This window comes from Uloborus diversus, chromosome 7, assembly GCF_026930045.1.
Source record: "Uloborus diversus isolate 005 chromosome 7, Udiv.v.3.1, whole genome shotgun sequence".
In the NCBI taxonomy this organism is placed as follows: Eukaryota; Metazoa; Arthropoda; class Arachnida; order Araneae; family Uloboridae; genus Uloborus; species Uloborus diversus.
Genome location: NC_072737.1, coordinates 36305548 through 36319855, shown reverse-complemented (window position 1 = coordinate 36319855; position 14308 = coordinate 36305548). Strand labels below are relative to the sequence as shown.

The window sequence follows — 14308 nt, the reverse complement described above, 5'->3', positions numbered from 1 at the left end:
AATGTTATATGCCATTACTTATTTTCTTTCACTTGTCTCCAATATTTGACCAAATTATTATTCTTGGTTAAAACAATGTTTTTTTATCAATCCAAGTTAGTGACTTTAGTTTTCGCATCATAAACTCCATGTTTCATGTGAAGAATCATTCCCAGCTGCATAATAAATTTTGATAAGATCTAAAATTTCTTCTTAGGGTGGAATCCGTGTGCTGTTAATAATGGTGCCTGCACACATCTATGCCTTGCTTTGCCAGCTTCAGTTCAACATAAAACATACACCCACCATTGTGCTTGCCCTACACACTACAGTTTGGATTCTGACAACAAAACATGTTCTTGTAAGTATAATTTTGTTATGTAATATTTTAGAAGGCAATTTTCATGCTTTTTTTTATATTTCTCATTCTTTTTTATTTTTTGGTTACAGCCATAGGTGTACAGTACTAGGAATAAGTGATTGCTAGATGTTTGATTATGGCCCCCAAATTTCTAAATCTAAGTGCCTAATTTGATGCCTAAAATTTTTCATCTCTGTAAATTTATCTTTCCCTGCTCACCACAACCATGACTCACAATTGATGTGCAGGAGCAGATACATTTCTTTATTTTTAATGCATTTTAAGTGCATTATGTATTTCTATTACATGGAATTTTTCCAAACTCATGTATGTTTGATTGATTTTAAAATTGCACCTTTTCATTTTAACACCAATAAAAGAACGTGCGTCCTATCTTTTGCATGTGCTATATAAATGTTTTTCCTATCTCCTGTAAAGTAGCGATTATGTTACTTATGTCAGCCTGGCTGTAAATTTGACCTGTAAAAAAATATTGGATTAGCCTGTGAGGACTTTTACAACAAGGTTTATGCTCATAACTAGTAACCATTTATTTGTAGCATTGAGAATGAACTACCTTTTAAAACATGCTAAAAATCAATCTGGAACCGTCGATGTATTCCCTTTTGAATACTTGCAATTGGGGAAAGGGTATTCCAGTGTCCCCGTTGAACATTTTAGAAATCTGGCAAGCCTACTGATACTGAATAGGTTTTTCACGATTCAAGCTCGATCAATCTGATATTGGGATTCTCATCAGGATTCTTTCGTGGTATATACGTTTTTGGATAACCTGTAGTAAAATGCTTCAGTTAAATTATTGTAACAGTTAGCTTTTTTTTTTTTTTTGAATTTAAATGTTTTCTTGCATTTTGTGAAAAATGCAGTTGTACGGGAAACCTATATCAACGAATGATTTTGAGTTTTGTAAAAACATACTTTAAAAGTTTTAACACATTTGATAAATATTAAGTGTAATGTGTATTTTCTTTTATCATGTCCTTTTGATTCAGATTCTTTTTTTCTTTTCTTTACAGATCCTCAAAACTTTATGCTTTTCAGTCAAAGGAATAGCATTAATCGATTTCTTGTAGATACTCTTGATTCTCCCGATATAACATTACCTATCCATGGATTGAAAAACATTAAAGCCTTAGGATATGATCCTGTTGAACATTTTGTTTACTGGATTGATGGAAGGACGAAAACAGTGCGAAAAGCTCATGTCAATGGAACAAAGGTAAAAACAAAACTTGTTAAAAAGTTTTATATGCAACATTTTTTTCCCCTTTCCTCCACCCTTCAAACTTCTTTTTTTTTCTTTCCACCCCTTTGCAGAATCTGGGAAAATTTTGGTTAAATAATTTGTAGAGTGTCAAGGTTTAATATTTCACAAAGTCTGAAATAAATAAGTCTGCTTTGAGAATAAATTAATGTTCAATATTTATCAAGATTTAAAACAAAAGGAATTATTTGAAGGTAGTCAAGTTGTTCCCAATTAGATTTTAAAAGTAGTGAGAGGGTAAGATAATCTTCCAAAAAAAAAAAAAAAAAAGAAAAAAAGAAGAAAGAAATCTGTTGTTTTTATAACAGGAATGCATTAAACATTGCTGCATGAGATTTTACTTTTCATGGAATTTTAATTAGCTATAATTAAGTTGATTAGTTTTTACATATGTCTATCACAATAAATTATTCTGTCTTATTTTCAGTGTTAAGTATACTGAGATAACTATTTTATAGTTTTCAACTTTATGATTTCTTTATTAATAAAGATATCCTGTTGTTTATTTACATTTGATCTTTTTTTTAATAATAGAATATTTGGCAATTATTTTAAAGTTGGAAGAGAAAATAAAACTTTATTTTTTCTTTTCTCTAATGTTCCTTTTTTTTCTTTTTTTTTTTTTGAAGTCATGATTTTTGCTAATAGTTCCATCCTTTTTAAAAGTTTCCTCTCGTTTTAATTTTTTGAGGAAAAAAATAAAAATAAAAAAGATAAGTCCTCAAACTGTGCGATGGGTCATTTCACCGTCACATGCAGGACAACTAGACTCTATAATTTCACCAATATTTTGTTATAGGTCTTAATATTTTAATTAGATAAGAGTTAGCACATTTTTAATTGTTACAGTTGATGCAAAGATATTCTTGGCAGAGTTTTATTTTTATTACATGATTTTGTTACTTAAACTACTTCATTAAAATGCGTTACCTGCAAGATATTTTAGATCAAACTCTTGTAATTCGCAGTACAAATTTGGTAAAATTTTTGCTTGATTAATATAGCAATCACAAAAAATATTATATTGTTTTGAAAGTTTAGGTTTCAATGTAAAGGAAACATACCTCATTTGTTGAGAAATAATAATTTAAACTGTTGAAAAAAAATTATGTGCCTATTTGTAATTAAATATATGTTATTTGGGAGCAAAATGAAGAAACATATAATTCAAGCAAGTCAATTTTAACTTTCTGTTCAGTGTTTAGTTTATGGAATTGGTAAAATTGTATAAACCTTTCAGAGCGGTTTATGAGTAAAATTTTCTTCTCATGTACTAAGTTTTAATTTTATGAAAATACTAGTGGTACCCTGGCGTCTTCGCCTGTAGTTGAAAATTAAAAGGTCATTTGGTTTGCCTGTATATTTACAAATAATGGATGATGAATTTCTCCCCAATTTGCTATGTTCATTTGCTCGCCATTGTTACGGATCCACTTTATGATAATTTGGTAATTTACTCTTCCACGTTGTGATAATTTGCTTAGTAAAATTTTCTTAAAATTGGAATAGAAAAAGAACAAAATCGAATTTTCAAAAAATCGTTTTGAGGTGCACATCCCCATGCTACAAACTAATTTTGTACCAAATTTCATGAAAACTGGCCGAAGGATTTAGGCGCTCTGTGTGTCACAGAGATCCAGAGAGACTTTGAGCTTTATTATCAGTAAAGATTGCTGTTTTTATTATTCTTTCATTAAACCTTATCTTGATTTTTCAACAGGCTTCTATAGTTGTTTCTAACCCAAGTGACAACATACATCCTTATGACATTGCCATAGATCCTTATTCCCGTTCAGTGTATTGGTCATGTGCTCAGCATAATACAATTAATGTAACAACTATGAAAGGTAAAGCTGTTGGAAATGTAATTGGTGATCACGATGACCGGCCTCGTTTTATTGCTCTTCATCCAAATAAAGGGTAAGAAATGGTTTCTCTTTTTAATCAATTTTTCTTATTGATACATTCCCAGCCTTTTCTTAGTTGCTAAAGACCATTAGTTCCCAAAAGTTCTAAAATTCAAATTTCACAGTAGAGGAAAGTTTTCCTTTAACAAGTAACTTGACCCAAGTGTGAATCACCAATTTGAAACTTTGCACGTTGATAAAACACTTCAAAATATTAAACACATATTTTTTTTTATCAGCAACAAACACTTTTAATGCGGTGAAATGTACTCCTAAATGTTGGATAATTGTGATTGAAAATTAGAAAAATCTAAAGAAATTAAAGTTAACATGTTTCAGGATTTTTCTGAAAATATTTTTGATAGGGGTAAACCATATTTCGCAATCTTACCCTGTCACAGTGAATGACCTTAAAATTTAAATTTATCATAAGAAAGTCGATATTAGATCAATAAAAAGCTCTATGTTTCAGCTTCATAATGGTTTTTGAATTTTTATTCTACTATAATAAGGAGAGAATTTACAGTCATTTGTAAGAACACACTTTTCATTTATTTTGAGTTTCTTTACAAGACTATGTGTTGAACAATTTTCAAAATTGAAATCTAAAAATTGGCAGGACTACTTATCTTGATTCATTATTATTCTTATTTATTATTATTCTTATTCTTATTATTCTCATTTTATTATTCAAGAAGGTGATTTTTCTCTCATAGGCAACTGACCTGCGATGGCGTAAGATTGCAAGGGATAGTTTACCCTATAAATAGTGTATTCAGAAAAATCCTGAAACACGTCGACTTTATTAGTATTTTCAAAATTTCAATCATTATTTGGATTTTTGTAATTAAAATTTAAAAGAATATATTGTACCCTCTAATATCTCAACTATCCAACATTTAGGACTAAATTTCATCCCATTAAAAGTGTTTGCTGACGATAAGAAAAAAATATTTATTCAATAGTTCAATATTTTTAAGTGTTCTATGCAAGTGCTAAGTTTTATTCCTTCGGTGATTCACACTTAGGTTAGGGTTACTTGTAAGTTTCTTGTGTGAAGAGTATCATGTTTTTTGGGGGGAGGGTAATAAAAATAGCAATATCTTGTGATTATTTCAACCTTTTATGTATTCCCACATTCAAAACTTTGTCTATTGTTTTGTTTGTTTCTAGCCTAACTTTAATTAAATTCATAATTATTTCTTAGATGATTCCACTATTAAAGGCAGTCTCTCACTTTGACTATTTTCTGGGAGAAATCTGAGAAATTTTTTCCAATTTTTTCTGAACCATTTTTTCTGTGTTAACAAGTACATGAACGTGAATTTCCTATTTCTTTCCTATATACTAGTATGAACTCTATTAAAGAATAAATTTTCCCACTGTTGATTTTAAAGTACAGGGTGGTCCATAAAACTTGATAAAAGGTCAGCAATTACTGTCGGAAAAGACCCTATGCAAACTTTTTTATTGTTTAAAGATATATGAATGACATGGAATATAGAAGATGCTCAAAATGTCTAGCTTCCCTACAGCTTTACAATGCTGGTTCCAAAACTGCATGCACAAGCAAAACTAACACCATTAGAGTACAGAAAATCCTCATCTCAGGTTCGTTTTACCACTGCATCCATAAAGGGTCATGGTGGGATGTGCCTTATCCTTGAAGCAAATAATTGTTCCGATATTTACTGATGGTATGGTCACTGGAGTATGGTGTTGAGAGTTTCTAGCGCATCACCTAGGCTCTGAATGGGGTCGTCTCAACATGACTCATGTCAGTACCAGTTCATGCAGAGTGGGGTTCGTTCACATATAGCTGCTGATGTCTTCAAGTGTCTTACGACATTTGGTGAGTGTTTGATTGTGTTGAGTACAGAAAAAAATTAGGAGGAATGCGATAGACTGGTCCTGATACAGTCTGGACCTAAATCTGTGTGACTTTTTATGGGACATTCATCAAGGTCAAGAATCTATAAAAATCCCCTTGATCGATTAGAGGACCTGAAATCAGACATCAGAAGTGAGATTGATGCAGTTATTGGTTTCAGCAGGCTCCAGCGTGTTATGGCAGTTTTGGAAAGGGCTTCAAAATGCTATAGTCAGGGGCCATAGACATTTCAAACATCTATATTATTAATTTCTGTGAGTGTCTGTCTGCAACCCCATCTCCTCGGAACTGGCAATATGTACCAGACTGTTGGCTACAGGACCTCCAGAGAAAGTGATTCTGCCCTATCTCACTCCTCTAAACCTTAAGGGGCAGGACTTGGAGTCCTGAGGATGTCCTAAGGAGATCCAGGGATGTCTTGACACACTGAAAATCAACTGTAACCCACCGCAAGCAGCATTGGGTGTTAAACCAGGTTTGATGTTGGTGAGCAAAGCAAGCAGGGGTGCGGAGCCGTCTAGTCATGTATATTACATTTCATTCATATCTTTAGTCAACAAAATAGTGGCTGTGGTGTCCTGATCGGTAGGGCATTGGATTTGTGACCGGAGGGTCCCAGGTTCGATCCCAGTCGGTTGAAGATCCACCATCTTCGTTAATGGTGACTGGGGGACGTTAAATATGCTCATGGTTACTAAATCCTCCAAGTGAAAAGATACCTCTGAGGCTGCTGGACCAGGGATTGCTCAGCTTCTGGTCTGGATCAAAACATCAGAGCTGTCTTCAGGATCCCGTCCAACTGGTTAAACCACAAATAGTGGTAGCTATGGGGGACCCTGGAGTGAAAAGTCAACAAAATAAGTTTCACGTTCTTGCATATATTGACTTTTTTCCACAACAATCACTTACTTTCTATCATGTTTTGTGGACCATTCCGTATTTATTTTGAGGAAAATATTGGCCACGCTTTTAGTAAAACCAGACTTGTTGCCAGTCGTAATGTCAATAAGGTCAGCATGGCTGTCACAGCAAACAGATCACTGAGGTTCATTTCTAAATTGAATATTGAATTTTCTGAGTTTTTCCATTTTTTCAGCAGTATCTCGAAATTCCTTGAGAATTCCTGACTTTTTCTGCTTTGAAAAAAAGAATTCTTAGTGAGCCAAAACAAGTGTATGCATTCAAATTTGATTTTATAATGTTGCTTTTTTTATTCATTAAATGTAGCTTAAAAAATGTGTTAAATACTGTAATTTCAAAAAAAAAAAAAAAGGAAAGGAATAAGTTGGGTTTTCTGTGACTTTTTCTCAAATGTTTCTGCATCCAAAAGCTCATTCCTATTTCATTAGATAAAGGGGTTTCTTGTGACCCTGTAGCATGTCCTTATTTTTTGTGCAATCTTCTGCGCCTTGACGTTCGTTTTGATTTCTAATTTTTCAGAACAAAAGTTAACTTTTGGCTTTTTAAAAAAACATGTGCATGTATCTCTGCTCATTTAACTCATATAGCATGTAAAAAGCATATTGTTGCATCAAAGAAACAGTAGGATATCTTACTGTTAATCCTGGACTTAGATATCACATGAGTAATTTTAAAATATTGAAACATTACTCAAACATTATATCTTTTAAAGCTAAATTTTCTATTTTAAATACAGTAAAGCACCGTTTATACGTTTTTGAAGGGACTGCAGGGCCGTATTTGGACGTGTGGAGGCCCCGGGGCAACGAAGGAGTGGAGGCCCCTAATCAGGGTTCGAAAAGATCATCAAATTTTCGAAAATGTCCGATACTTTGATATATATCCGAATATTTTGATATATATGTATATATCCAATATTTTCGATTAAAAAAATTTCCATTTAAGTCATTCTGTCAAATAATTCTTAAAATTTTGAGCTCAAGAAGCGAGAAGTTGTAAGGATGACCTGCAAAGTTAACCATTTTTCGGATTTTTTTTTACTTACTTTATTTTCCTTTAACTCATAGGTACACATAACAAATTGAACGAATAAAAAAAATATATTGCCACTGAAATGCTCGATCAAATAAAAAATTGATAGTAAATGGATACTTGCAATCAGGGCTTCTGATATGTTATTTTTGTGCAAGCATTCTTTCTAGAAATACAAAAAAGAAAATGTCTGGGAGAAAAAACGTAAAATTTGCTGACCCATTAAAGTTAGGATATTTTGTAAAAATTTTATTGTGGGGGCCCCTTTGTTGTGAAGGCCCCGGGGCAGTTGCCCCTCCTGCCCTTCCCTAAATCCCGCCCTGAGGGACTGTATGAAAAAAGCGTACAAACGAAAAAACATATAATAGTTATAGGTTAATGTGTATTAGACTTTGCTGGGACCAATTTTAAAAACGTATAATTGATAAAAATGTATAAAAGAGAAACGTATAAACGGTGCTTCTCTGTATTTTACTTTCATTCTTCCTTTGTTCACTTAGTTTTTTTTTCTTTTCTTTTTTTTTTTGTAGTTTGTTATTTTGGGTAAACATGATTCATCCACCACTCATTGAAAGAGCCAACATGGATGGTCATATGCGTCGGATCTTATTTTCAACTGAACTGGATCGACCCGTTTCTCTTACTGTTGATGTTTCTGATAACCTAATCTACTGGGGTGATGTTGGCTTAAGGAAAATAGAAAGATCCACTTTATCAGGCTCTAACAGGTAATTTTTTTGTGATTGTTTTAATAACTGATGAAATTATAAATATTTTGGAAAATTTAACTATTTTTTTAGTGTTAGTGTCATTGGTCTGTTAGTGAAAAGTGTGCATGTCCTTTTCTTTTGTTTTTACAGTTTTTTTTTCTATTTTAGGATGTGCTCCATAACTCTAATAATAATATGGCTCATAAGTGTTTGAAAAACCATGGAAACTGCTTAATTTTTTTTTTTTCAAGTCTTTGAAGAAAAAAAAAACTTTTGCAATGTATCTTAGGTCTAAAAACTTAATTTTTTGATTTATTTTAAGAAGGATGTGTAAAAAAAACTTACCAAGGGATTTTTGGTGTTGTTTTACACAGAGTGCTTTTGATTTTACTTTTATACTCCAAAAATCAGATTTTTTCATAAAAACCCTATTACTTTAGGAAGTTAAACCGGAGTCATATTTAGTGCATTGTATGAATTAGCTTATTTTAGACTTCCACTTGACTGAATTTTCAATTTATCTGATTTGATAAAAATTTGTTTTTAGAAACTGTCTCAGATACAGAATCATGCTTCGCCAGAGTAGCATGCAGTGTTGAAATTTAAATTCTTGTAGGCTGATATTCAAACTTTCTGCTTTATTTTGTGAAGGGAAAAACTTAGTTTGGGACATACCCTTTAAAGGAACTGTCTTGGGGATTTTTGCAGCTTTTATCCCTGCATTTTGTGATGAATATACATTTTCGATAAACCATTGAATCTTTTTGTGCTTTCGAGTTTGCCTAGATCTAAACATCTTGGTTATTATTATTATTTACTGAATTTTTATTCATACCTAAAAGTTTTCTTAAAAATTTAAACTTTTTTTTGTATTTTTAGAACTGTTTTACTTGCTGGAGACTTGCTTCATCCTGTTTCTTTAACCATTTTGGGTAAACACATATATTGGATTGACCATGATCAACAGATTATCGAGATGGCTGACAAACTAACTGGAGCTGGCAGGCAACGGGTACAGGCAAGAATGCCTCTTCTGACCAATCTTCTGGCTGTTAATTTACGTGATCCAGATCATTACGCAAACCATCCTTGCTCTGTTAAGAATGGTGGTTGCTCTCACTTGTGTCTTTTAAATGAAGTTGGCAAAAAGCGGTGTTCTTGTCCTCTTGAGTTAGTGTTATCTACAGATAAGAGCACATGTATTGATATCCCTGTTTGTCCCCCAGACAAATTCAGATGTCTTTCTGGTGTAACCTGCTTCCCGGAGAAATGGCGGTGTGATGGTATTGCCGAGTGCGATGACATGTCTGATGAAATGAACTGTGAGGAATGCAAACCTCACCAATTCAGGTGCCAAAATGGCGATTGCATAGATTCTAAACTGAAATGCGATGGAATTCCGCAATGCAAAGATTACAGTGATGAACAGTGTTGCCAAAAAAATATGTTCCTATGCTCATCTTATGAATGCATCGCCTCATCTGCACTCTGTGATTCAAAAAAAGATTGTTCCGATTCATCAGATGAAAGTCCTGCTAATTGTGAAGTTATGTCCAGTCAAAGGCACACTGAGACACACACGAAAGTAACACTTATCATTGTGGTTGTTGTTATTGTCTTTATTGTTATTGTTGTAGTATTTTTCTGCCAAATGAAAGGCATTGTTTCCTTTTGTAAACGCAAAGGACCTGCTAAGAATGAAGAGCTGAGGGATGTTATGTTACCTTCGAGGCCTTGCAGTGCAACTGGAAACTCTACGAGCACTGTCTGTCCAAGAGGCGTGGCAGTTTCTTCATTTCAAGGCTCAAGCTGTGCGGTGGGCGTAACGCCAACTTCACTGCCAACAAGCTGCAGCAGCATGTATGACCGAAACCACGTTACAGGTGCCTCTTCCAGTTCTTCCAGTCGTACCTATCCGCTTGAAACTTTGAATCCACCTCCTACACCAGTTACCGTGCGATCTCAATACATGCAAAGTTATTCATTGGGTTCATACAAACATTATCGCTCCAGAAACAAGCCTCCTCCTCCAACGCCATGCAGCACAGATGTCTGTGACGACAGCGATGCTTATGCGTGTGGTAGTTGTTACTACAGCTCGGGTATGGAGATGTCGTATGATTCTGACCCTTTCATCCCCCCTCCTCCTACGCCTAGAAGTCCTTGTCTATCTGACGAAAACTATGAAGCACTGTTAAGGGGCTGTCCGGAACCCCCTCCACCATCCCCTGTGCCTGCTAATTCATGAAAATGGAATTGTTAAAGTATTCTAGTGAAATGAGCTGATTGCTTCGAGCTTTTTAAAGCCTTTCCACATCCATATTTTTGATTTGTTTTGCCATGAATTATGACAATGTATGTATTTAAAAAAATTAACTAATGATGGAATTATTTTGATGAAACCAGTATGAGTAAGGCATGAATTCATTAAAAAAATGAAGCATACATTGAAGTTATGTAAAATGACTTTTTCAGTGTAATACAATTTGGTTTTTCTCTCACATACTACTAAGTGCACTGGAGAAGGACCACATTCTTATGCCAAAAACCATGTCAGCCATCTCTAGACCACTGAAAACTAATTCCAACCTCCACAAAGTAAAACCGCAAGTTCAGTACATGCAATATGCAGCCTGGTTATCCCATTTTGAGACTGCAGTTTTGTCTTTGTTATGAACTCGTCAGTCTGGAATAGGAAATAACCAAGCTGGAGGCAGATGTCATCTCATTGAAGTGAAGAGTGGACGGTAGCTTACTGCTTAATACACACAGATTCAGTGATTGTTCGCTGTCAATTAAAAAAATTAACATGTTACTTTTATTACCCTTTTTTCCCCCATATTTTCAGCAATTTGGAATTTAGATTTTGTCAAGCAAAATCAGTTTAACGTTTCTGCTGCTAAATTGAAGTTTATTGTTTATGAACTTTTGCAGCTTTAAATATGGAAAATATGAATTCTTTTTGCATTCTGGCATTGATCATAACATGGCATAACAAACAATTAGAAATTAAGATTTATGAAAAAATGTACTGTAGTAAGATTTCCTGTTGCACAATATGTAATTGGAAAGTTTTTATGCTAATATATGAATACATGTATATAAGTCGAGTAGTTTGAACTTTCAATTTTATTTATATAAGTCTACAAATTTTAAATCTTATAAATAACTTTAAAGTATTTTTCTAAGTGAGATATTTTATACCTTTCTACAAATGGGTAAAAAAAATCATAATTGCATCATTTCAACTTTTGATATGGTGATACATTTATTTCACAGATTGTAAAAACAAATTTCTATAAAATTTGGATGTGGTAAGTTTTGTTGGTTTTGAACATTTTCCTATATTTTCTGGAAAAATGAATTATTTTCATCATATTTATTGATTTGTTTCAAACAACAAATCTATGTACATATGGTAAATATTTTAATTAAAAAAAATATCATGTAAATAGCAAACATGTTGATCCAGTAAAGCATTTAATCTGTGTTCATTGAAGAGCTGAGAATCTTCTATTAATTGAGAGATTTTTTTTTTTCATTGTTTGAAACTCTATTTATTTATTTTTTTTCCATTTTGGATCACCTAAAAAGTTAAGTTAAAGACAATAAGAAAATCTGTATATGCTACCCCCTTCCTGAAACTTCTGCCGCTAGATCCTAGGATCTTATGATAATATTTTAACAGATTTTTCTTTAACTGGAGAATTTGAGGGGCTTTGAAATTGAAGGGCTTGGGGCAGAAATGTGACAAACCTCAAGGAGTGACTTTTCGGTCAAAATTCTTGTTTCTCATAACTAAAATTGAAATAAACATGACAATGGATAATACATGAAATACACCGCCAGCTCAGTCAATTCCAGCCGAGGACTGCAGTTTCGTGCTTATTAGCTCTCATCAGCCCGGCATAGGAGTGACTGAGCTGGAGGTGGTAAACCTCTTAAGGAAGCCAAGAGTGCCAAACAAACTGATAGCTAATACAGTATTAGCACAGACCAGATGAGTGACCGAAGCAATGGTTCGGTTCAACTCTAATATTGAAGGCAAAGCGTGGTATTTTCAGTAAGTTACCGCCCTATAACCAGGGCTAAGGCAGAAATACATGAAATGCACCGCTAGCTCAGTCAGTTCCAGCCGAGGACTGCAGTTTCATGCTTATTATTCGAGTTGAACCAAACCACTGCTTCGGTCACTCGTCTGGTCAGTGCTAATTCTGTGTTAGCTACCAGTTTGTTTGGCACTCTTGGCTTTCTTAAGAGGTTTTCCACCTCCAGCTCAGTCACATCCTATACCGGGCTGATGAATGCTAATAAGCACGAAACTGCAGTCCTCGTCTGGAATTGACTGAGCTGGCGATTTATTTCATGTATTTCTGCCTTAGTTCTGGCTATAGGGCGGTATCTTACTGAACAATGGATAATGTCATTAGGAGAAAAAAATATCTGGTTATAGTATTGCAGAATATAGAATGTATAACACCTTTGAAATATTCTACAAATATTTTTTATAAATTGGAACTTGGGCTGCTGAAAATTCACATGTAGCATATCACATTCTTGTTCCGAGACCTTCAATTATAATCTGCAATTTGTTAGTTGAGTGTTCTCACCTTCGTCATTTTGTTGTTAAACTTTCTTGAGCAGCTACAATATCAGTTGCAGGGGTTAAATGATTTTTTTTTGGCTGTATAAGATAACCATTTTATCTCTTGTGTTTTGAAAATAATCAGTTTATAATTATAATCAGTTATGATGTTATAATTACAATCAGTTTCTGATTATATGATTTTAATCAGTTACTTAAGTAAATATTAATTGCAATATGTTCACGTAGAATATTTTTAGCAGTGCATTTACATTTCATATGCAAAGTTGAAAAATCATTTTGTTTATTTTGTCCAGACACTACATGCATTTATATTTTCATTTTGCTGTGTATTCAAAAACTTTTCACCTTTTTAGCGATTTTTGGTTATTGTTATATTGCAACGTACTGCTTATTTTTATTAAAGAGTTTCATTTGTTGGATCATCCCACATTATTTCATCCATACAAGTTTTTCTAAGTGAAGAAATATTTTAACTAATTTTTTCCTAAGCAATAAATCATTTGTATGCTTTGTCCTTGTTTGTTATAATTTACCCAGTGTTACAAAAAAATTGTTGAAAAATGTTTCTTCATCTTATACATATATCACATAATGTTCATTTGCATACAAAATTGGGTATTAAAAAAAAAAAAAACATGCTAAAGAATTCATGAAAAACTTTTACTACTTATTTTTTATTACGACTCATTTCTACTTTTGTTGATGCTAATTTTTACTCTACAAAATTTATGTACATGATGAATTTTATTGCTTATGAATTTTCTTTATTTATATTGATTCAATCTTGATGTGGTTACACATTCATGCTCATTGACATGTGTTTTTCATGCACACAGAGGGGCTTAGCTCCGAATCATTTTCATTTCTATGATGCATTTTTATCTCATTTGGAGTTGGAATAAAAAGACAAAATCAATTTTTGATCATTCATTCTTTTTTAAATATGGGCAAACTGTTAACTAATGAAATTTTGATTTAATCTTGTAATTTTTAAACATGTAAATCAATGTGTTTCTAATTTCAGTGAGCATTGTTTTGGCATTGAATGATCTGCATATAAATACATAGACAGACACATTCAAAAAATTCTCATATTGTTCTTAATTCTAAGGTCATGTTTAAAAAAAAGTTTTTATTATAAAAGTACACATGTACGATAGTATTAAATGTATAAAATTTGAATTTCAATTTATTCCTAATGATTTTCATTTGAAACATTTCTTGTATTGTTAAATCTGCTTTCTGATTTTGCATCAATTTTAATTCCTTTCCCCTTTCTAAAAAAAAGTTTGTTAATAAGCTCCATAGTTAGAAAAAATTGAATCAAGAATTAAACTAAGACTTTTTTTTCTATATTCAACCAAAAATATTCTTTTAGTTGTAAAATGAAATTAATTTTTTTCATTCTTTTTGTAATTATATGATCTTAAATTTTTCAGTCAACATTTTATGTTTGTTGTGTCTATATCATCCTGTATATGTACAAAACATTGTGTACAAATATTACTTGCTTTTTACAATCAAGGTATTTTATTAGAGCCTATATTTTGAAGATAGAAATAAATATTTTTGTATTCCTGTAGTTACATGAACAATAAAAGTGAAATACATAA

General features: G+C 32.7%; 1 protein-coding gene across 1 annotated transcript in view; it reads left to right on the top strand.

The window, feature by feature from the left end:
* LOC129226657 (low-density lipoprotein receptor-related protein 6-like) overlaps window positions 1–10334 on the top strand; it is a 61606-nt gene extending 51272 nt beyond the window's left edge. The window contains exons 14-18 of the mRNA XM_054861287.1: window positions 197–340; window positions 1378–1580; window positions 3346–3545; window positions 7907–8104; window positions 8966–10334. Coding sequence (XP_054717262.1) covers window positions 197–340; window positions 1378–1580; window positions 3346–3545; window positions 7907–8104; window positions 8966–10334 — 2114 coding nt within the window. The remainder of the gene's footprint in view (window positions 1–196; window positions 341–1377; window positions 1581–3345; window positions 3546–7906; window positions 8105–8965) is intronic.
* The last annotated feature ends 3974 nt before the right edge of the window (window positions 10335–14308 follow it).